The sequence below is a fragment of the Micrasema longulum genome, unplaced genomic scaffold (genome assembly GCF_059751315.1).
Source record: "Micrasema longulum isolate JH-2025_06_02 unplaced genomic scaffold, ASM5975131v1 h1tg003612l, whole genome shotgun sequence".
In the NCBI taxonomy this organism is placed as follows: domain Eukaryota; kingdom Metazoa; phylum Arthropoda; class Insecta; order Trichoptera; family Brachycentridae; genus Micrasema; species Micrasema longulum.
Genome location: NW_028280651.1, coordinates 11,474 through 35,653, shown reverse-complemented (window position 1 = coordinate 35,653; position 24,180 = coordinate 11,474). Strand labels below are relative to the sequence as shown.

The following is a 24,180-nucleotide window of genomic DNA, read 5'->3' as shown; positions in this document are numbered from 1 at the left end:
GTACCTTATAATGAGCTGTGTTTTGCAGTACATTATATATTTATAGAATATTTTCATCTCCATTTCATACTTAAATACACTGAAATAAAGAAAAATATATAATAAATAAAGCGTTGCATAATATTTATACCACACACACTGTCTATTAGATTGGAAAGCCGTAGCTCGTCTGCAAAAATTTAACAGCATTAAAAAAATCAGCCTATAGTCCTGAAAATATAGCTTGATTAGATTGACAGCTGTCAGCAAAAGTGAGGACGTAACTTTGTAGTAACATCTAAAGAGTGATTTATATTGACACGCGAAAATTCATTCATATCTGGCGTGTTAATTTATATTTTTAATACAATGCTTGACATATAAATCAACATAATTATCTAAATAAAACTAAAATAAACCTAATTATTAACGACGTTCTTACAAGGTTACATCATTTTGCAAAAATGTTAGAGATGAGACAAATTGATCAACATAAATTGATTGAATAAAAAATAATTCATTTGTTGTTATTCATGAAAAAAAGTATTCAATGTCTAATTTCTTAGTAAATAGTAGCCTTCAACACACTATGATAGTCTTGTTTTTGCGTTTTTATATCAATTTTCGGAAACAGAATTTCATGTTTTCATGAAAAAACCGATAAAATCGATTTGATCGGTACACGATCAGTGATCAATAATTTCCCATCACTAGTGACATTAGTTTGACAGCTGTCATTTTAATCAAGCTATATTTTAAGGACTAAAGCTCTGGCCAAATTATTTTTTTTAAAACTACGCCTCATTGTAGCACGAAATATATGGCCAAGAACATCATCCGAGTCCTTATCGTGCACACATTTCATAGAAAATATGATTGATTTTGTTTTGAAACAAACGCATAGTTTTTAGACATCCGATTTTTTCCTAACTCATTTGAATTGACTAAAATAATAAATCTAATCTAGTGGTCAGCGCGTTTGCCTAACATGTAAAAGGTCTCGGGTTTGATTCCCAAAGTAATTATGGTATGTATACAAAGACACGAGTGGTACAGGATTCTATCCTTTTTGTCTACCCCTACGGGAGAAATGGCGTGATGCACATTTAGTTTTAAGTGTCAACATCAACCCTGATGAAGGACACTATAATGAAGCATCGGAAGAGTGCGTACGACACACGGCATAATACCCCGGAAATTATCACTAAGCATCTGAATGGCCGTGAAAATCTAAGAAATTTAATCAATGGCGTGATTGCTTGTTTACATTTCCTCAATAAAGAAATGACTTGTAAAGGCTAAGATGCTCGCCTCGCACACAAAAGGTCCCGAGTTCGATCCCCGTTGAGATCACAAAAATTAAATGTGATTTTTCTTAAACCTGGAGCTCAATCACAGATGGCTATCGACATGCTAAAAAACGTGCTAAGTATTTGAGCGATCACCACGAACAACCATGAACACGCTGAAGTTAAAGCGGTCGCGTTGCAAAACGCCATAGATAAGTTCCGTATCCGTAGTCCGTGGTCAAACGTCAAATCAAAAAAGTCAACACGCGTGTAATCTCGTGCCGGTTTGTTATTTCGTTTTCAAGTTACAAACAATTACTATGGCGACTGCTTTTCTTAACATTTGGCTTGCCGACCGCCGGCTAAATGCAATACGGCACTCGAGAAAAATTGAAAGAAGGCGTGTGCGAGATTCAACCAATCCTCTTGAACTGACCGAAGTTGAATTTCGTTTTGCAACGCGACCGCTTTAACTTCAGCGTGTTCATGATTGTTCGTGGTGATCGCTCAAATACTTAGCACGTTTTTTAGCATGTCGATAGCCATCTGTGATTGAGCTCCTGGGTGTTCTGTGGTATAATTGAGCTTTCTAGAATGTTGTGTTGCAAAAAACAAAAAAAATCATCTGAGACTTGTAAAATATGAATGTTCAAACATGGTGAATTGTTTGATGAGCCATCTTTTCTATCAGTCAATGACAGGTCATAAGTCCTATAAATGCCTAGAGTTCTGTATTACCTTCTTAAAAACTTTTATATCTAAGAGGTGGAATCCAGTCCTTGTCTACAAACATTTCGACATACTCTAAATAATGCTATTTTTTTATTTTTTATATTTGAGGCTTTAATACTGGAAACCTATTTGGACTATATAGATAAGAGCCAATTGTGTGAAAAACAGTTTTGCTATAGTTAACAATCCAATAGACAATATGTTTTGGCTGACATGCAAAGGCCTTCAAACATTTAATTTATAAAAAATATTACAAAGCTTGTGAATAAAAAATAAAAGCATAATGTAAAAAAAATCGTGTGTTAATTAAAACAAAACTCAGGTGTAAGCGAAATTATTAATTTTATATTAAAATTACACAAAATAATTATAGAAATTGGGAAATATTTGAAGGCCTGTGCATAAAAAATAAACACATTTCGTTACTTATTCACTGTGATATGGCAAAATATTATAAATAATTTATACATTACAAATTATTGTATTTAGAGTTCATTAATATTCGCCGCTTGTGAGATGAGGCCTGTAATTCGTTTCCTTAGCGAAGAACATTAAACCAGTCCACATTCGCCGACAGATCTGTGAGGTGGACGGAGAACACGTGACAATGATGGTAAGGAGACGGGCGAGACAGTTTAATGAGGGCCGTGATAATGTGCACGGCGACAAATGAAGCGGGCAACCCCTTTTATGAAGAGAAAATACAAAAGCTTGTGCCGCTCTGACGAGTGTCTACAAAACGGTGGGAGTATGTAGAAAAATAGTTGAGGATCTAAAGATTTTTTGCATTAATTTTTTTTTCTAAATATATGTACTTATAATAGTAAAAATACGTACACAGTTTTATTACTTTTATTTATAATTTTTACCAGTGACCGGGTTTCGTCGTGACCGACATCATCAGACTGGTGGTAGACTAAATTATGAGAATAAAAGACTTGAAATTGAAATAATTTAAGTGTAAAGTAAGAACAATTGGACGTAGTTATGCAGAAAGCAGCCAGCCATAGAAAAGTGAAACTGAGATAATAGCACATTTGTGAAAAGGGTGAATAATAAATATCTACACAACAGTTGGAATGTTTTTGACTTTGAAAAATGATAAACAATTTATACATTAGTTTTTTTATGTTTCAAACAAGTATCTAAATACGTATTAGACCAGTTTTAGTAGTAGTTTTAAAATACCGTAAGATTTTTCTAGAACTGTAGGTGTTTTCTGCAAATCGAGAAATGCCGTTTTTGAGATCGACACTATTTTTAGAAAGTTTTTTTAATGAAAGTGTGGCCTGGGTGTTTATGGCAAAACATAGAATTGATCTTACTGCACCCGATAACACCAATATCTCATTTTTTCAAAATTGTCGACTGGCTGCCTTCTCCATAACAGCGTTTAATTGTATGAATTAAAATTGTGTTCAAATGTATTTAAATTTTATGAAAATGTATTTTTATTATTAAAATTAAAATGCAGATCCACTAAGTAATGTCAGTAGAAAACTCGAGCTACTTAATAATATGTACCTCGTAGATAAATGTTTTTTTTTTTTTTCATTTATCCAAAATGTAAAAAAAATCAAGATATCCAATAAAGTTGATATGCCTTATTTAAATAAACAATAAGGGAAATTGCAATTAAGGATAGTTTTTTTTTCAAAACGTGATATTTACCACGATGGGGATTTGGTATTTGTAAAAAAAATAAATTTAAAGCCAGTATCGAGACTCATTGATTACCTGAAAAAAAAACCCAATAAAACACGCTAAAAACCGGCTTAAAAAATATCAAATACTAATTGCTTTTTTTTTATCAAAATGCAATATTTTATCGAGTATTCAATAATTTACATTAGGCGCCAATGAAATATAAAAGAAAATTATAAACTATAGATAAATTATATTTAAGATTACCTTCAGGCTAAGTCGAAAGGTGTAATTTTTAAAACAAAGATCGTTCACGCGATTTGAAGCGAATCACAAAATACCCTCTTCTGAAAAATTACATTTCAAGCGAATGTCGAATTTTGAAAAAAACGGTCTTCAATTAACATTTTACAATATTTATTATATAATAAATTGCCATTTCACTAAAGTATAAATACACAAAATTGTATGTAAAACTATAAATTTTACAGTCACATGGATTTCAAGATATTTTTAGCACGTATGAAATCTTTAAAGCGTCCATTCGACCAATCTTTCCACTATCCCCCAATTTTTACAGGCGATAGTTATTACATCGAAAAAATAATAAATATCGGTCATTTTGACGATTTTATTGTGCTAGAGGCCAGTGCTTTAAATATCAAACGGGGTTTTTTAGAATAATGTACTCAATTTCGTAACTCTATATTTCAAACTGCGAACTAGTGACAGATTGTCCGAGAACGGACGCAGCAGTCTCCTATGAGTGAGTTGAAGGTGTGGCGGTGGACCTGACCGAGAGACAATTAACCCGAGTTACCTCTTCTTCACACCTGCGCTGTCCCGGAAGGCTGTAGGTGACAATTGGTGGAATGATACGCGAGATCCACATTGAACGAGGTGAGAGTGCTGGCTGGCGATAGTCTCCCAGAGGCATCTGGTGATTTCAACATGCTCCACTTAGGAGTGAATGTGGAAAAGAAGAGAAAAATTACGTAAATATTGTCCATAACGAGCGTTCTGACGTGCGGCGCCGGGCGTAGCTCGGACACTCGCTGCAGATGCCTCGGGAGGGCCTTAACCCAAGTTGCCTCCTCTTCCCGCCTGCCGAATCCAGCCGTCCTCAAAGGCCGTGATGATCTTCGGGCTTTAGTCGGCGGAACTAACGAACGCGGGATTGATGCGGGAGGAGGCGAGAATGGTGGCTAGCGACAGGGCCTCCCGGAGGCGTCTGGCGATGCCCACATGCTCCACTTAGGAGCGGATGTGAAAAAAGAAGAAGAATCTTGTCTAATTGCCATTGCACGAGAGACTGGGCAGGTTAATTAATTTTTAATTGGGAAATTTACGTAATATAAAGGTATAAAATTGAGTCCATCATTTGGAATAGCGGTGTATTCTATTCAAGGGGCACAGTTACTAATTAATTATTATTTTAAGTAAATTTGATTGTTTACCGATTTGACAGTCGCTTTGATGAAGTCTTTCTTGTGTGCGAGGTCGAAATCGGGATAGTGACTGTACACCTGCTTACAAACTGTCTTCATTGTTATCTCCTCGAGGTTGGCGCCCTCGAGGATCTGCTTTACATACTTCTTGATCTCCTCATCCTGAAAAATAATCATGATTCCTCGTGTTTATTTTATCACTTACGGTTTTCAGAGACAATATTGGGCACTACTCGTACGATGCTAGTATTACGTGCACAGGCGGTCCTGACCAAAAACACTGGCAGTGAATTTAGCATTATGATAGAATAAGTCCAACACGGTGTTGCCGCAAACAAGAGATAATATGCGCAATGACAGCCCATGAGTTAGAATGATAAATCCGTTGCTTTTGTTTTATACGCACTAACATAGTACGCACTATACGAAACTTAATCGCATAATTTTTTACCAATATTCTCTCAGTACGCATGTTCAAAGTTAGGTTACAAGCAAGCTACATATCGATGGCGGCTATGTAAACTATCAGCAGTACTAGACAGCCGATTAACGGCATTTAAAAGAGCAGATTGTAGACATAACTTTATTAAGTCTTTTATTTTTTATTTTTTTATTTTATTCAGAAAACATACAGTCAAACATAATGAGTATTGAAAACAACAATTTTTTATACACCTTTGCTTGACCCTTGTTAAGATCTGTGGTCCCTCGAGGTAATATATTACAAAGATGGCAACAAAAAAATCATTATAATAATGGATGTCTCACCGTAGGGGGGTGCTTGCCCTTCTTGGCGGGGTTCAGGGGCCGATCCTCCTCCTCGGAACCGTCCTCCTCCTCTTCCTCCTCCTCTTCGTCTCCCTCCGCTTCCGACTCCTCTTCGCTCGAGGACTGGCGGCGCGGCTTGCCCCTGGCGGGGGCCTTGGCGGGCGCCCCCTTGCTCTTGGCTGCCGGCGGGGCGGCCTTCTTCTTGGCTGCCGAGGGAAGAGAGACTCGCGGTCAGACAATCGGCGGATACTTACGAGGGTCATTAGATACAAAAGGCTAAATAGATAGATTTCGAAGTTTGCAAAAATCCAATAGAGCTGTGGGGTCCGTAGTACATAATCAATGACACACACGTGTTAAATTAGTTCACCCGAAGTAGACTAATGACCGACGATGCAATGGCATCATTTTCTATCGAATCCAATACATTCGTATAATGCAACTCCTGTAGTATTGCACGTTAAACCGGGAGCATTGTTCTGCAGTACGTTCACATCGTCCCTACCATGAAGAAATGAACTACAAAAGAACGTCGTCTAAAATGAGACTGAATTGATAAAAAAATATTAGGATCGGTGGGTACACACCTGGTGGAGGTGGCGGTGCTTTCCTCTTGGCGGCCACGACCTTGGGAGGGGGCTTGGCGGGCACGACCGGCTTGCGACCTCGCGCGGCCGGCGGCGGCGCGGCCTTGGCCTTCTTGCTGGGGGGCTCCGAGGTCAGGGGCTGTGGGGAAACGACACCGAACATACAATCAACTGCAAAGAGGGGGCCGGGTGAGTTTTCCTCCTCTCCGGCGCTTTGCTCAGGCCCAGCACGCGGCCCTGCACGAGGAGGTCAAGAGCACAAATGCCACTGTCCATGATCACCGTTTTTGGCGAAACCAACAAAACCAGTAGAGAAAATAATATTTCTAACAAGTTCAATGTGCAACTTGTGCGTGGCAGGGCGAATCGTCAAAATGAGCTATTATGCACAGCTTACCGTTATATTTGACTTTCAATAATAATGTTTCATTAAAATAGTGTAAAATAAAACTATGTATATTGCGTGGTTAATAATAGTTGTTCGAGTTGATTTTCACAGAAACGCAGAAAAAAAATAGTCATTTATAATTGTATTACTTTTATATTATGTACTTATTTGCAGGAACAAATGTATGAACATTTTTTGTAGATTACCTATAAAATAAATCACGGCTCGCCACTGGTGCGTGCGTGGTACAACAAGTAGCAAAGACTATAATTTTTTAGTTAAATGTAGACAGTCAACGCTACTCCTTTCAAATAACCGTCTCTAGATTCCAGTGTGCAGAGATAACTTTTGCTATGGGGAAGAATTCCATATATTTTACTTAAGATTTATTTTAACACCCATAAGGCTTTCACATGGATATACACGCATATAAAATCATTTACAAATACTTACATCGGAGTCTTGTCCATCCGAGTCACTGCCGGCTTCCGAGCCGCTCTCGCTCTCACTCTCTTCCTCCGAGTCACTCGGGGGCCGCCTGCCTCGCCCGGGGGCTCTTTTTGGGGTTGCCTGTAACAAGAAAAAAGTACTTATCATCAACACCACGGCGACTTAAAAAAAAAGGAGAATCTTTTACTAAAATTATTCAGATGATGTAAAAATTAAATTAAGTATTTAAAATACTCAATTAAATTCTAAGTATTTAATTTTTTTTAACAGGCTAGGAGGGCCAATTACAGAGGTGAATTACAGAGCATAACACCCGGGCTTGAGATCACTTTACTAAAACATTTATGTTCTCACTAGGATCCGAGTTCAATTCCTTATGTATGTGAATCAAGCGTCTTAACTGCCGGAGGCCGCCAAATATTGCAGGGCTTATCTTTACACTGTACTGCCATTCACTGTTCTGCCCACGTTTGAACATCCATATTTATGGCAATTTTTTAAAGGTCTTCCCCACGAAGATAACCGGTTGTGGGACGGATATTTTTATATAATTTCACATGTCACACAAATACTTTTTTATTTCTTATATTATGGTAACAAGCTACAGCCAGATTTCTTCATAACTCTTCCATCCGTTGTTTTTATTTATTTATTTATTTATTTTACACTTTATATACATATACAATATATATACATATAAGGGCGGGCATATTGCCTTAAGGCAATTTCTTCCTACCTACCAAAACCGTAGTTTGAGAAAATTATAAATACATGGACATATTGAATCTTACAATTTTATACAAAAATTAAAAGCAAAGATTAACAAAAATAAATATATATTTAAAAAAATTAACACTATACTATGAAGAGAGGAGAGGGGACGGGAAGGAAAGAAGAAGGATAAAGGAACAATTTAAATATTTAAATAGTGACATTTCAATCTTGACTTAAATGTAAATAAAGAAGGGGGCGTCTCTAACATTAGTGGGTAGATTATTCCACAATCGAGCGGCTACTACTGTTTTCTGTGGAGAAAAGATGCAGAAACTTAACTGATTTTAAAGAGCTGAAGCATGTAAATCCACCATATATATCCACGACCTATAACATAGTAGGCGAAAGTGCCAACCACTACATTACGAGGCGGACTCATCTCCACTCGATTTCCTTGGAATGAAAATCAGTCATCCAGGGTTCTGGTTCCATTTCGCATAGAAAACTGTATTTATGTTCTGCCTACAGCAAAGTACTTGTGAAAATATTAGTAAAGTGGTGTTATTACTTTGCCCTTCTTGGGGGCACTCTTCTTAGGCCTGCCGCGGCGCCCCTTGGCTACAGCGCTGCTCCTTCGCCCCACAGACTTCCTCTTTCTTCCGCCGCCCCCTCCCTCTCCGCCCGCCGGGTCGAAGTCCGAGTCGGCTTCCTGGCCGGACCCGCTCGGGTTATAGGAACCCTGGAAAGGTGATTGAAAAATAAACATACAATATTAGACTGCTACTAACATCACGCCATTTGTCCGTAGGGGTAGGCAGAGAGAATGGACCGCCACACACGTCTAGCCTGGCACACATTTCTAGCTTCTTCCACATTCATACATCTTGTCATACATGCCCTTCGGTTCTGTCTGCTGTTGACATAACAAGACTTAAGATTTTGGTTAATCTGATCATGCCACGTCTTCCTCGGTCGTCCTCGTCTCACGTTACCGTTCATTTTCGCCATATATACTTGTTTTATCATTCTTTCGTCATCCATTCGTTTAACATGACCAAACCATCTCAGAGACCCTTTCTTAATATTATCAATTATACCTAACTCAGATTTACACTCTCGCCTGATTTCGTCATTCATAACCCTGGCATACATTGATTTCCTACACATTCGTCTAAGAGATCGCAATTCGACCGCGTTCACTCAGCTTTCATCTTTCCTCTGCCAGTTCTATGTTTCACTTCCATACATAAGTGTTAGGACTAAAACTTCGTTGTGCACTGCCAGTTTAGCTTCGAATGACATATTTTTATTAGCAATTACTGTGCTTAGTGTGCCGTTCATCATTTCGCTGCCCGCATTCACTCTCCTTTCAACATGTTTTTCTACTCTTTCTTCTCTTAAGAACATGCTTCCCAGATACACAAATTTTTCTACTTGCTCGAGACATTCGTTCAAAACAATATTAGAGGGATGACAAAAATCTACATATTTTGACACCCTATTTTCTAAGAGATTTAAAGTGGTAAAATTACTTCCACATGGCATTCTGCTGTGGGGTGGAACGGCACACAAGCTAACAATTTTTTTGAAAAGTGACACACTGATTACAGTCATTTGGCGCGGTATTTGATAAATGAAACTTTAAAAAATCATATCTTTGTAAATAACTAGTACACTAATAGAAAAAAAATAATAGGAAACAGTGGAATTCCTCATTCTAACTGATCTGTTAATCAATTTAAAAGCCGAGTTTTGTAAAGACTGAATTTTTTTAATGTTGGTTTTGCAAGAAAGGCCCCAACTGGTATTACCATACCTAATAATTGATTCTGCTAATGCTTGATAAATAAGTCTAAATGTTTTTATTGGTACAAATTTTATTTTAAACATGCTGCCTATAACTGTCCTATGTTAAGCTTGATAACTTCCTAGGGGGTAAAATCCAGTCCTGTCTACAAATTTTCGGACAAACATAAATATATTGTTAAAGTAAAACTTACATCAGATTCGGCGGAGTCATCGCGCGCAACCTTGGGCCCCTTGACCTTGGTCTCCGGATCGGTCTCGTACTCCTCGTCTGAATAGCCTGCAACCAATTGTGGCCGGCTCATGACTAATGCACACACCTCCCGCCACAGAGGGCTCCATACCCGACAGCAGATCATCGCGGTAATTTTAACGATAACAGTTCAGAGAACATTAATATAACAGTAGCAATAATGATTTTAAATATAATGACATACAGTATAAATATTTCAACCTCATCTGGGCAAAACTTATGATATTCAGGTGACTGTTTAAGGGAATTGTACCGAATAGCGTAGTCCGTGAGGAAAACATATGGAAGTTGTATATTTTAAATTCAAGGGAGCAAAAAAAAAGTGTAAAACTGAAGAAAACTTTAGTGAGGAAATGAAAAATGTATAGAAAAAAAAATTTCATTAAAATATAATTATTGTACGAGACTATACTAAATTTACTGCAGAAAAATTGTAAGAACTGTCATGATTGGGGATTATTCATATTTACCATTTTCAAACAAAACTGCAATGTGTCATTTTTTATTGAATTAAAAAAAACACATGCATAAATAATTTTGTCTAGGTACTTAAAACACGAAAATAAAAATCTGAATTTGCATAAAATTCATATAACGATTTTTTCCCTAAATATTGTGAAATTTTATTTATATGGCATCACTTTTTTTAGTATGGCACCACGAAATTTCAACTGTCATTTACATCGCGGACTGTTTCACACTTTTATGATAACTGTTTAAACTATCTCCTTTTCACATTATGTGTGTATAACATCAAATAATATTCATATTGCCATTTTTTTAAACATTCTGCATCGTAATTTATTGATGTAAAGACTTTATTCTTCCTAAACATGCGTCAACTGCATGCCACTATTTAGTAAAACGTCAAAATTAGACACTAATACCCGTATGCAGAGACAAAACTTAAGGTGAGGAAAGTACATTCTAATTTCAAATGCAGAGAATAATCCGAAGGTGAAGACAATAGAATGTACTTTCCCCACCTTAAGGTTTGTCTCTGCATACGGGTATTAAACAAAATGGTCAATTACACTGCACCTACTTTGAATAATTTACACAATTATTTATTTATCTACATTTTATTCTCTAATCACGCGGCGGTGCCCGGCTCGTCTTTTGACAGATCGAATGAGTTGTGAGAAAAATTCGACGTAAAACCGGGGTTATGAAAAACGTAAAAAATGACAATTGGAGGAAAAATTGAATGAGAATGTATGGAAAAAAATGGGACCTAAATAAGGAACGTAAAAACGAGATTTTACTTTATGTGATGTCCTCCCGGTAAAACAACTTTGCGACTAAAAATTGATTTTAGATCACTTTGTCAATCGGGAATTTAAAGAGTTTCACAACACTTAGATTAAACACTAAAGGTCCCTTGGTCAATCTCCGAATTACTAATTACTTCGAAGATCGTTCAATAATCTACTAAAAACCATTTTAAAATACCTCCTTAGTAAAAAGTATAGTAAAAATGTTACTTAATAAATATATTTTAAATGTGTGTAAATCAAAAAAAGGAAATAAAAAATATTTTTAAAAAATAAAAATATTCCTTATTATTAAAAGGCAACAAAACATATCGTAGAAAAAAAGAGTTCATATCTTTAGTTTGAATTCAGGATAGTGCGTGTTTTTTAAAAGAAGGAATATTTTGAAAGTTTGGGATCAATGAAATATTATCAGTAAAAAGTAATCAAAATTTTTGGGCCTATAAAATATGCATGTCTCTGTGCTAGCCTAGTTTTACAATGTGGTATTTCTAACACACGATTCCTTCTTTGGCTTGATCTATTTTAATGAAACTAAAAAAAAGTACTTTCCGCTCATGGCAATTGCAAAATGCCTAAGCGTGACTAACCGTAAGATATTTCGCATTCATTAAATTTAGCAATCGTTGACGCTATCAAAAATGAATTACGAGTTGACAATAGTAATGCCTTACCTCTATTGTGCACCTTGATGGCGGCACTGCGACGCGGGCGGCCGCCGGGGGTGTTATCGGGGGCGGGGCGCTCTTTGGCGGCGCCGCGCGCATGCGGGGAGCAGTTCTTGGGCAGCACCAGGAAGCCAATGACACGGGAAGCCAGCTCATGGGGCCCCCCTGACACGGAGACAAACAGACAAATTAAAAGATAGATCCTTAATACAAAGACAACTTAAATAAATTCAAATTATTACAACTTTCGGACAAAGGGATTTTTAGTATTATTCAATTAAAATCTATAACCTACTTCCCCTGTCTATTAAAACAATTAGTAACGAGAAAATGTTCAAAAAGGCTATAAAAAAATGGATAGTGGAACTAGGTAGAAGTAAAATTATTTGTCTCATTCACCCAAACCAATATTGAATCAACTGCACCACAAGTGTAAAGCTTATGTTAGGTTTTTGTTCTTTCATTGTGCATTTTGTAATACAAATAATATTAATTATAAACATAAATACGTAGTGTTTGAAACTGTCTGAACATTTTGTTAATTATCTCTGTTTATTAAGTTAGTCTTCTTTGTTTATTCTCAAATGTAACAATATATTTTTTTTAAAGTATATTGTTAAGTGTCCTCAGCACGGGTAACCCCAGTGAGGTCACATTAATTTTATTTTTAATTATGGTTTTTAAGAGAAAAAATCTGAATAAATAAAAAAATATATATATTTTTACAGTGGAACCTCTATCTATCGTTCCTCGAATAATCGTTTATTTCTTCCAACTCAGAAATAATTTCATATAAAACATACAAAAATTGATTGCATCGATCGTTTCTCTATCCACCATATTACCGCATTCATCGTTTGAATTACGATGCGTATTTGACATATTTTAATATTTTGTGTATGTTCTAATGCGCAGAACGTTCGAAAGAGAAAGAGTTTCTGAAGATGATTGGCTAAGACTTGATACGCAGGCGAATTTCAACAATTTTGTCACATTTGACGACAATATCCTATATAATATAAAAAAGATAATTTTTTGGAACTTATTGATTTGCTAGCTAAATATGTCGGTATCTTGGAAAATCACTTGCAATTATCTAGTAGTGCATTTACGAGAATATCAAATAGAGCCCAAAATTAATTAATTTCGAGTGTAGAACCATAATAAATGAAAATATAAAAATATTTAAAAAAAGGATTTCGTAGCAATATATTATATAAATTATATTAAAAATAAGAAATATATTATATAAATTTAGCATTTATTTGGATATTTGATGTAGCTTAGGTAATTTCAATATTAACTACCTACAGCATAGTGATTCAAACTAATGTGACTAGTGAAGGAAACTGTTTGGTAAGATTGATTAGGTACTTGTACTATATATACTACTGCCTACCCTAGTTGAAAACTCTGTGCACGCGACTGCTTATATACAATGCAAATATCCATAATCAGCAATAAATATAAAGAGTATTACCTCTCTTGTCGAGGTCCAGCATCTCACACAGCATCCTTAGCTGTTTGGGTTCCAACTTGATCACCTCATCTATTTTGGACTTGTACTCCGAAGAATCTTTCTCAAACTCGTATCCCTTGAACTTCTTTATATTTCTCTTGATTAGATTTGTGCGGCACATTTGCTAAAATCAAAACAATCCATTTGTTAGATATGTTAGTGAAAAGGTCAGCTAACATGACGGCAAGTTGTCCCCAGTTAGTGAACAGGTCAGCTAACATGATAGCGAGTTATCCCAAATTAGTTATTATGTTGACTAGCGCGATAGCATGCTGTTCCCAGTTAGTGAACATGATAGCAAGCCGTTCCCAGTTAGTGAATATAATATATCAAGCTGTCTTTAGTTATCACACAGTTCAACTAAGACGACAGGAAGTTTTTTCCAGTCAGAGAACAGATCAGCTAACATGATGGCAAATTGCCCCTAGTTGATGAAAAAGTCAGCTAACATGGTGGCAAGTTGTCCCCAGTTAGTGAACAGGTCGGCTAACTCGATAACCTGTTGACATGACATGTTCTGACTTACGTTGTAGAGGAACTGATGAAGGAACTTGAGGTCTTCGATCTTAAACCTGGAGATGGCAACTTCCACATTAGGGATGTGGCCGAGGGGGATACCCTTACCAGCGGGCACCGGGACTGGAGGCTCAGTTGGCTGAAAATGTTAATTTCTTTATTAATAAAGTTATCATAGATATAATTATTTTCTTTAAACAATCAACTCTTTACTTAAGGCATGTATGAAATATCTACGCCAGTTTTTTTTTTGGTTAAGTATCCATAATAAATCAACGATGAACCAGTTCATCATTAATCAAAGATGGACACCCACTTCATACATCATCGTGCACATTATCACGACCTGCATTGAACTGTCTCACCCATCTCCTTACCACATCAAGCCATGATCGCCAAAACACCGTAGCCGACAGGGGCAATATTTTACAGAAGTATATTTTTTCTTCTCAATTATCAAGGAATAAACTTTGAGAATCAAGTTTTGTTACAATAAGAAGTGGCAGGTTCTTGTGAACGATAACCAATCAATTATAACATATATATTTTGATAGCTACGGGGTTAAATTTTTAAATGTCATGACGACTCACCAACTTGAACATGTTCCGTCGCTTGCGAAAAATTATAGCGCGATACATAAAATTATTTTTTTAAATTTTCGGCTTAGTTCGATAGTCTATTATTATTATTGGTTACAGCCAGGCAGCCTTTGCCGATGCGCCTATATCTCGTGAACTACTTTTTGTCTGCGTTCTTCTTTCTTCAAAAAAGCATCCAAAGCGGTTTTTGAACTGGTTGACTAAAATGGAATAGACAACTAGGTTTGGCTATTTATTCCATTCTGAAACTACCCTGCTGGAAAGGGAGTTTTTAATAAATAAAAAAAACCTCTCTTCCCCATTGTAATCAAAAAATTCTCACATTTGTCACAATAAATCTTTCGGCAATCATTTCTTAAGGCAAGACAAAATAAACAAAACCTTGCAACGTCCATACCTCTTTCTTCTTCTTTGGCTGCGGCGCCTCCTCTTCTTCCTCTTCCTCCCCCTCCTCGCCGTCCTCCTCGTCCTCTTCGTCCTCCCCCTCATCGTCGTCCTCCTTGTCGCTTCCCTTGACCTCCTTGGCCTTCTTCTTGGGCGGGGCTTTCTTGACTTCCCTAGGGTAAAAAAAACATATTTCAAAATGTGAACACTTAAAAAAAACATTCATAACCATCATCGTCACTCTCTCTCTGCTCCCTAGTTAAAGCATATTATTTTATGTAAAGTGAACATTTAACCTGATATATATTTTGACAAAAGTTATTTATACATGTTTTTTTTTTCTATTACAATCTATTTTTGAATAGTTATAATTAATTATATAAAATAGTTATACATAATTATAACTGTAACTTTCCAAAAAAGAGACTAGCTCTTGTGCTTAGAAAGTGACTATCACTGCTATAGTTATTTAGTAATTTGAAGTTAAAGTAAAACCTAATTTTTACGTTTTTCAATTTTATGTTTTCCGCTATTTACACCAAAATGTTCAGGCCCATTTTTTCATACATTCTTATACAAATATTTCCCCCTACATTTTTCATTAACCCGGTTTTACGTATAAAAAATTTCGAAATTCTTTTGATGTGTCAAAAAAGCCAAAATTATGTCGTAATAATGATACCGCAGTCCGCACGCCACCGCGGGCGTCACTCGAATGAAGAATAAAAACAGGTAAACAACAAAGCAGGTGCAGTGTAATTGACCTTTTTGTTTAAGTGTCTTCCTTTAGGGTTAGTCTTAGTTTTCACTTGAACAAAAACGTCGTATTGACTTGTACAAATCGTGATACGCAGTTGACAAACGTTTAGAAACAATAAAGTTTTAATATCATTAAAATGTTTAAAATGTTTATAACATAACAATAGAAAGTTGTAAAAAAGTTGGTTCAAAAAGTTGTCATAAAAGTGGAAACAATTTTGCTGCGATCTATATGACAGTTGTTTTTAGTGATGCCATAGAAAAAAAGTGATACCATGTAAATAAAATTTCCCAACATTTAAGGAAAAAAATATTTTATGTTATTTTATACAAATTCAAAATTCTATTTTTTATTTACACATAAAATAATTATAACATGCTGTTTTCAACTTAAATAAAAAAACGGATTACATAATATTGTTTGAAAAAATAAATATATAATTTTAATGAAATCGTTGAAAATGGGTGAAAAAAATATTGTCAATTTCCACGTATCACCGTTTTTACCATTTTTCTGGAAGTGTATGTACACTATAGTGTAGCAAATCAATTTTATTTTTATGTAATTCCCTTTTTTCTATACATTTTTCATTTCCTCACTTAGTTCTCACTTAATTCTTAAACTAACATACAACCTACCCTACCTGACCTCTACGACTGAACTGTACAAAAAAACACACCAGTTTGACATAAACTACTTGACTAAAATTGAGACCTTAAAAATTGTGCACAAAATAACACTGGGAAACATACAAGACGACGACATAATATTAGCCAAAAATGCTGACATACACAAATATAACACCAGACAACAACAACACTATCATATTGAAAAAGCAAAGACAAACACAGGGCAGTCAAAAATACTACATAATGGACTTAAACACTACAACGACCTACCTTACTACTTGAAAACTTTTAATGGAGACAAATTTAAAATCAATCTGAAAAAGCACATGATGACTGAACTAACTAGACTAGACGAGACTTAAAATGACTAGGCAATATAAAATTTCTAGTGTAACCCTAACGGGTTTTTTAAAATTGTAAATAAATAAAAAAATAAATTTAAAAAAGAGTTTTCCTCAGTTTTACACTATTTTTCTTGCTCCCTCGAAAAACGTTAAAAGGGGGTTTTACTGTACAATTATTTTTGAAAAACGTACCGATACAGAAAATTTTATTCTGATACTTTGTATCAAAAAAAATACTAGATCGGTTTAGTTTTGAGGTATGGAAAACGGGACAGCAAAATGTCGATTTTGTCTATTCTAACAAAAGGTCTGACATGCGGTCGTCTTTTTCGCATTTGCAAGACAGTGACAAGAAAACAATGTTCGAATGCCTATTTATCAAAATTCTCTGTCCTCACAATCTACATAAACCGAAAAACAAAAACAATACATATTTAATTTGGACTATATACAATAATTGATATTAAATTTTCGATTGCGGTCATTTAATCTATATACGAAACTAGTAATAACAAAGCATTGCCGGGTTCAGCTCGTAATTCATAAAATAAACTAATTCAAAAGATGAATTAATTAACAGAACTTACTTTTTCACTTCCACTTCGTCTTCTTCTTCTTCCCCCTCTTCTTCCTCTTCCTCCCCCTCCTCCTCCTCATCTCCTTCCTCTTCTTCGCTCTCCTAATAAACGTAATATAAATCATTAATTCAAATACGATGACAAAAATATTAAATTTGCCAACAACACACATCTCATAATTATATATTTTTTAATAAGCAATCCACACTAAAATTATGATTCATACAGTAAAATAAAATATCATGTACATAAGCGATAGCTAAAAATTAACTAAGAAAAAAAAAACACAAACTAAAAAGCTGTATTTTATTACAATTATTATCTACACTATAGGTCGACCAGCCTTACTTGGAAGTTTGGTGAGGGCGCTAGTATAGGATGGACAACGTTGTCAGGTGTAGAAATAATTGCTAATGAAATGTTTTTGTTTATTTAATTTTCTTAGCAAAAATATTTAACCGTGACAATTTTAATATGAATATTAAATAAGCATGGTCTATTCACAATCAAATTCAAGAAATATTGTAATTATGTTTTTTTATGGAATTTGGTTTTGCCATGTCTTTCTCGGTCTTTCTCGCTTTCTGCATCCATCAATATTAACAATATTTTGAGTTTGTCTAAATTTTTGTAGGCAAGGATTGGATTCGACTCCCTGGGGAGCTGTTTATATTAACATATTACAACAGAGATGAAGAACATTCAAGAGAAGGTAATATAGAAGTCTAGGCATCTACAGGGCTTATGACCTGTCAATGGCTGGTTTTAGTGGCCACTTTACACACTGTGTAACATTCACCATTCTGCCTATATTTGAACATCTATATTCCTTCACTAGTATAGTATATTCCTTAAAATATAGCTTGATTAAAATGACAGCTGCCAAACTAATGTCACTAGTGATGGGAAATTACTGATCACTGATCATGTGCCGATCAAATTGATTTTATCAGTTTTTTCATGCAAACATGAGATTCTGTTTCCGAAAATTGATATAAAAACGCAAAAACAAGCCTATTATGGTGTGTTTAAGACAATTATTCACCAAAAAATAAGGCATTTATACTTTTTTTCATGAACATCTCTAACATTTTTGGAAATGATGTAACCTAGTAAGAACGTCGTTAATAATTAGGTTTATTTTAGTTTTTTTTTAGTTTTAAAGATGATTTTATACATTTATGTTGATTTATATGTCAAGTATTGTATTAAAAGAATTAATTTACATGCCAGATATGAATGATTTTTTGTGTGTCAATATAAATCCCTCCTTAGACGTTACTACAAAGTTATGTCGTCACTTTTTCTGACAACTGTCATTCTAATCAAGCTATATTTTAAGGACTATAGTTTTATCTGTCGTCTTCGGACGTACGGTATACAAAAATGGTAAATAATTTTGAAAAACGGGGAAGGTACTGACCGACTGAACACGGAAAATTTTATTGCGATGCTTTTTTCAAAAAAAAAAACAAAATCAGTTCAGCATAATCAGTCTAACATGTAGTCGTATTTTCTGCACATTATTGGGAAGGCATCTGCGAGGGTGACAGAAGAACTAAGCTCAAATACCTATTCATCAAATTTCTCAGAAACCGCATATCGTAAGCTGATGCGAGTACATCTTATGCAGTCACTGCATTTTACGTATAGAAAGAAAAAACACAAAACATATAAACCAATTGCTGATGAATCGTAAACACCTGTTTATGATTGCATAATTTCACGTACTAAAATTTTGCAAGAGATTCTTTAAAAATACAGAACTTGGTGACAAAATCACTCTACCATAAATCTGTACTTATTGAGTTTTACCTGTCAATTGATATTATAAAAAATAAATTGAGGATTACTTCTTTTTTAGCTGCCTTCTTTTTCTTCAAGTCGCTGGGTTTCTTCTTGTCTCCGTCACCCTCGTGAGCGTCTCCATTCTCCGCCTTTGGTTTAGCCTTACTGTCCTTGACTTCCGCCTCGTCCTTCACGTCCTTTGACTTAGCGTCTGCGTCAGTTGATTTTTCATCTAGACAGAAAAATAAATGACGGATAAATAATTAAATCACAAAGCTACAAAACCCGCTAAGAGAATGTTTTTATTAAATCCAAAAAAGTATCCGTGCGCTTAGCTTTTTTCCTGTTTTAAAAAAATTTAGTTTTTGTTACATGCAACGTTATTCGTGCAATACATTTGTGAGTTATAATTAAGGAGAAAAACCTCTGTTTTCAAACTCTACAACTCAATGAGGAACTTTAGCCCTACGGGAAATTGGATACAAAAATGTTTTCTTGAGCGCAGTAAAAATTAGAACATTAAATTGTACAGAAAAGTTTCTTGAAAATGACTGAAATTTTTTTATTTTTTTAAATAAAAACGCATTACTTTTATTGACGACTAGTTAATATGAACCAGCCAATGATGTGAGAGCTGTGAAGGCTATCCGGTTGGCTTACCGTTAATGAACAAATGGGAAGAACTAACAGAGAACAACCTCTGACGTCACATGCAGAATTATTTCAGAAATACAAACCTTTAAAAAATCATAGCACTGATAATACGATATGTAATTTAAAAAAAATATATTTTGGCTTAGTTTAATAGTCTATTAACAAATGAAAAAAATAAATAAAAAGACACTAAAATTTCTCATTTCACTCTGGTGTTGTTACACGATGCTCATTATCCCCAATCCACCTAAAGGGCCGTTTTTATGTGGACAATACAATAGATATGACAATATTGTCTTGTCCAGAACAGAACGCTGGGACAATACGGACCCCAATTCACGCATGAGCGCTACAAAAATGAATACACAATGTCGTTTATTACGAGCAAGTTCATAAAAAATATTAATTATTTTATGCCAAGATATATTTGATTTGAACGAACTAAATTGGCGTCATCCTACAAAAAATTGTGTGATATTCCGGCTAATACGGTAATTAATTACAATCTCGGCAACTCCCAAGGGGGGTTGATCCACCCATATTTGCAAATATTTGAGCATACCCAAAATATTTTAAAATAAATAAAGACTCGAGGGTTTGTAAAAAGACATTACTTAGTATATTTTCTCAATATCTTACCATCGTCATCTTTTTTGTCATCGGCGTCCTCTTCCTTAGGGGCCTTCACATCACCATTGTCCTTGGGAGTGTCTGCATCGGCAGCTCCTTTGGACTCCTGGGAGGACTCATCCTCCGTGGAGACGTCTCCCAGTTTCTTGTCATCATCCTAAGTACAGAAAATGAAATTAAATAAAAGGGATAAATTTAATGGTTCGTTATGCTATACAGATAATGTAAAATTTCTTCAATGTACACGAAAGGAACTATACCTTATTCTATAAAGGAATTACAAAAATATAAATGTGAAAGATCTCAGAACTAACTATAGTCAACAAATAACAAAATCAGTCTAGTTTTTATTTATGTTAGACAATGGCTCTACAGTAACCAATTATTTGAATGGATAACAATCCAATATCTCTAATCGTGTAATTTTTCAACTGACCGCAGGTTTCGGCTAATTTTTGGCTGAAACTCATTTCACTGGCCGAAATCAAAAACTTCGATCAGTCACTACAGGTTGACCAGCCTTACTTGGCAGTTGGCAGCAGGCAAAACAAAAAATGGTAAAGGCAAATGTAGATTTTTTCCAAAAAAAATCACCAACAAGGGTTAATTAAAATAACCATCCTGGCAGCACTCAGTTATATAATCAAATAACAAAGCTGTCATGGCGGCAGCTCGTCCTATCGAATTTTCAAAGGCGATTAATGCCCCTTTCTGCAACTTTTCTACTTCACAATATTGTAAAACTGCGTAAGCAATTGTTCTAACATCACCACGCATTACTTTTGGCGATCGTGGAATATTATTTAATTAATATATAGTGAATGTTACAGTGTGTAAAGTGGCCACTTAAACCAACCATTAGCAGGTCATAAGCCCTGTAGCTTGTATATTAGCTTCTCTTAAATGTTCTTCATCTCTGTTGTAATATGTTAGAATAATAGGAAGTTAATATAGAAATCATGGACAATGTTTCACCCCGAACGACTGCTTGCAACTAAGTTGCACGGTGCGTGGAGCGGCAATGTGGGGGGGTGTAAGGGGTTTTATTTATAAAATTAGTCAACTGCCACATGAGGCTGGTCGAGCTCTAGTAATTACTACGACTGGGTATCTTCAAAATCAGCATTTTTGAGTTACCCACTAACAACACACATTCGTAGATTCGTCAATGAACACTACAAATATGCAAGTCGTGATTCATTAAAGACATATTATGATGACTTGAATGCATGACTCGTCTATTTGTAGCATTCATGGGGGAAAAAATGTGTTTTAAGTGGGTAACTCACAAATGCTGATTTTGAAGTTGTAGTTTTTTTATTTATTTATTAACGGACAGTGTCCATGTATCACCCCAGTAATAACCCCGTGATATTTAAACAGTAAAAGAAGACGCGAATATTCCAAATCTTACTATTTCATTAAAAAGGTGCTCTTTTGTCGCCTTATATAATAAAGGTATGTTATAAGGCTAATTATTTTTATTTATTTAATGCACAAAATACACAATTTTACATAGACACAATTTTACATAGACACAATTTTATGTTTTTTTATGTCCCGACTTGTTAGAAAATTCCGTGTTAAGTCGGGACTCTTCGATATATAAATCAAAAATCAAAAATATTTATTTACATATTAAAACAATATACAGGTAATCAAAAAAAAATATGCAAAATAATCAAAACAATATACAAAATAGTAATAGAAAAATAAAATTTATAATACATGTCGAAAATGGAATCAAAAGTTAAGTATTATCTCCTTAGGTAGAGAATTGTACATTCTGTGGATAGCAACTGATAATCGATCAACACAGTAATGGAATTACTAATTTTGGATCGGATAATTAACACACTTCGGTGGGAAAGGTATTGTACCTGCGACCGCTGGCGACACGGGTGAAAATAAAGGTCCCGCGCAAATTTCTTTAATTTGTTTGAAATCACTACATCTTCGAAAATAATAAAATTATTTCAATAAAAATTTAAAACTAACTCAGCATATCCAAGCTATAGAATTACAAACTAAAACTAAATATTATTTGTAATTCAACATCATTATGGTTCAATTTTTTAAGTAAAATTCGATTTCTATTTTACAACATTACATATGTTGTGTTTTATTTTATATTTTGTATAAAAAAGAAGATTTGCATTGCTATTTGATATTATATAAAAACATTGGATAATTCCTTATTTTTTTGCCTTTGAAATGAGGCCTACGCAAAAGGTATTTCTACTCTTCCCGCCGTTAAGCATCAATCCACTGAAAGGGTAGAAATACTTTTCCCGCCCAAAGTGTGTTAATAAAATTCCATGTTTTTTTTTTATTCAATCATACAATATACAAGACAAAAACTATGGTAAAGTACTATTTCCGCTTCTGATAAACTCTCGTAATTTTAAGCTTTGTAAGAAAAAATATTTGAACTGTGAGAATCACAGAACACATTCCCGGCTTTAGCTTGTTTAAACGATCACTTTATACGCTGTAAGATGCAATAGTCTGCCAATGATTCAACATCCTAATTTGTTTCTTTGGAAACCTGATTTTTTTATTTAAAAAAAAAGTAGTACAGTGTTGAGTCTTTCTCAGTATTTTGTAGTAATTATTTAAGGTTATGAAAATAGGGAGAAATATTTAATTTGATGTTTTTGTTCAGATGTTTTAATTTTTAAATGCACTGTTGCGAAGTTTGCCGCAAGGCGCATGGTTGGTAACAATGGAAAAATTATATTGGCAGCCTTGGCAAGTGAAATAATCATAAAACATACATTATGGAGAGATTTTTGTTTACTTTTTTTTCAGTGCACATGCACCTATAAAAATGAAAAAAAAAAACACGCCGATATTTTTTTTTCCCCTCATTTTCACTATTACATGATATTTATGTGGTAAAGCGGATTTTATTTATCTGACTAATATGGAAGTGGTACTTAAAATTTTGCAGACTTGTGGAGTTTAGTAGAATATGCTAGAAAGAGAGAGAAAAAATGGAAGACGAATTTTTAAAGATTTTTTTTTATCAGTGCCGATTTATTTTTAAACTTACATTAATACTGATACTAGAGGCCAAGGTCATGCAAAAATTAATCAATGTCATGAAAATTAAATGCATATATTCACAAAGGCCAAGCCTCGGGGCTGGGGGCGGGGGTGTATCGAAAAATAAACATTTTCTAAAAATTAAGTCAGAAAATCCACATTCGCAACACGAAATCAACGGTATAACAGAGGTGGCATCAGAAAATCTATAAACAAAGTTATTCTATATCGGCGCAATTCCCGCGTTTTGCGAGGCAACATCCCTTGTCAGCCATATTGAGGATCTAAGACGCAGGCAAACATTCACTGAATTACACTGAAATTAACACACTCTGATCAAAAACCGCATATCACAAGTGACAAACGATAATCGCGCTTCATTTTGATAATACTTTACTGCGTTAACATACCTGTTTTTCACTTAATTTGACGTTATCGGTCTCGACCGACATTTTCAATTCCTTCGTTAAAAACGAAACCAAAGAGCGTCTATCTGGCCAATAACACTACGGCGTTTAGCTGCAGTCGTTGTAAATGACGTACGTTCACGAAAAACCTAGCTGTGTTGCATACGTGCAAAAGAAAGAAGCAATGCGACGTATGTCGTAGACACGATGTTTACTCTAGAACATTGAGCATGTCAGTGACCGAATTGCAGAAATGCTCTACTGATAAAAATAAACATATTTTTCCTATTATATAAATATAGTTACTATTTATTGAGGATTTA

The 24,180-nt window shown here is 34.8% G+C and overlaps 1 protein-coding gene across 4 annotated transcripts in view; it reads right to left on the bottom strand.

Annotated features, from left to right (window-relative positions):
• Positions 1 to 23,941, bottom strand: part of LOC148270666 (uncharacterized) — a 28,608-nt gene extending 4,667 nt beyond the window's left edge. Inside the window, exons 1-15 of one of the 4 annotated variants that reach the window (XR_015825316.1) lie at positions 23,861 to 23,941; positions 20,412 to 20,559; positions 19,184 to 19,350; positions 17,340 to 17,431; positions 15,033 to 15,192; positions 14,046 to 14,174; positions 13,481 to 13,643; positions 12,007 to 12,165; positions 10,000 to 10,085; positions 8,568 to 8,738; positions 7,289 to 7,405; positions 6,448 to 6,586; positions 5,861 to 6,066; positions 5,102 to 5,254; positions 5 to 79 (exon numbers count right to left, since the gene is read on the bottom strand). Coding sequence is in view for 2 of the 4 variants with exons in the window: in XM_088242307.1 (XP_088098433.1) it covers positions 5,102 to 5,254; positions 5,861 to 6,066; positions 6,448 to 6,586; positions 7,289 to 7,405; positions 8,568 to 8,738; positions 10,000 to 10,085; positions 12,007 to 12,165; positions 13,481 to 13,643; positions 14,046 to 14,174; positions 15,033 to 15,192; positions 17,340 to 17,431; positions 19,184 to 19,350; positions 20,412 to 20,559; positions 23,861 to 23,902 (1,932 nt within the window). In the remaining 2 variants the exon portion in view is untranslated. The remainder of the gene's footprint in view (positions 1 to 4; positions 80 to 5,101; positions 5,255 to 5,860; positions 6,067 to 6,447; positions 6,587 to 7,288; positions 7,406 to 8,567; positions 8,739 to 9,999; positions 10,086 to 12,006; positions 12,166 to 13,480; positions 13,644 to 14,045; positions 14,175 to 15,032; positions 15,193 to 17,339; positions 17,432 to 19,183; positions 19,351 to 20,411; positions 20,560 to 23,860) is intronic. The other 3 variants (XR_015825317.1, XM_088242307.1, XM_088242308.1) reach the window with 3 other exon arrangements.
• Between the last annotated feature and the right edge of the window lie 239 nt (positions 23,942 to 24,180).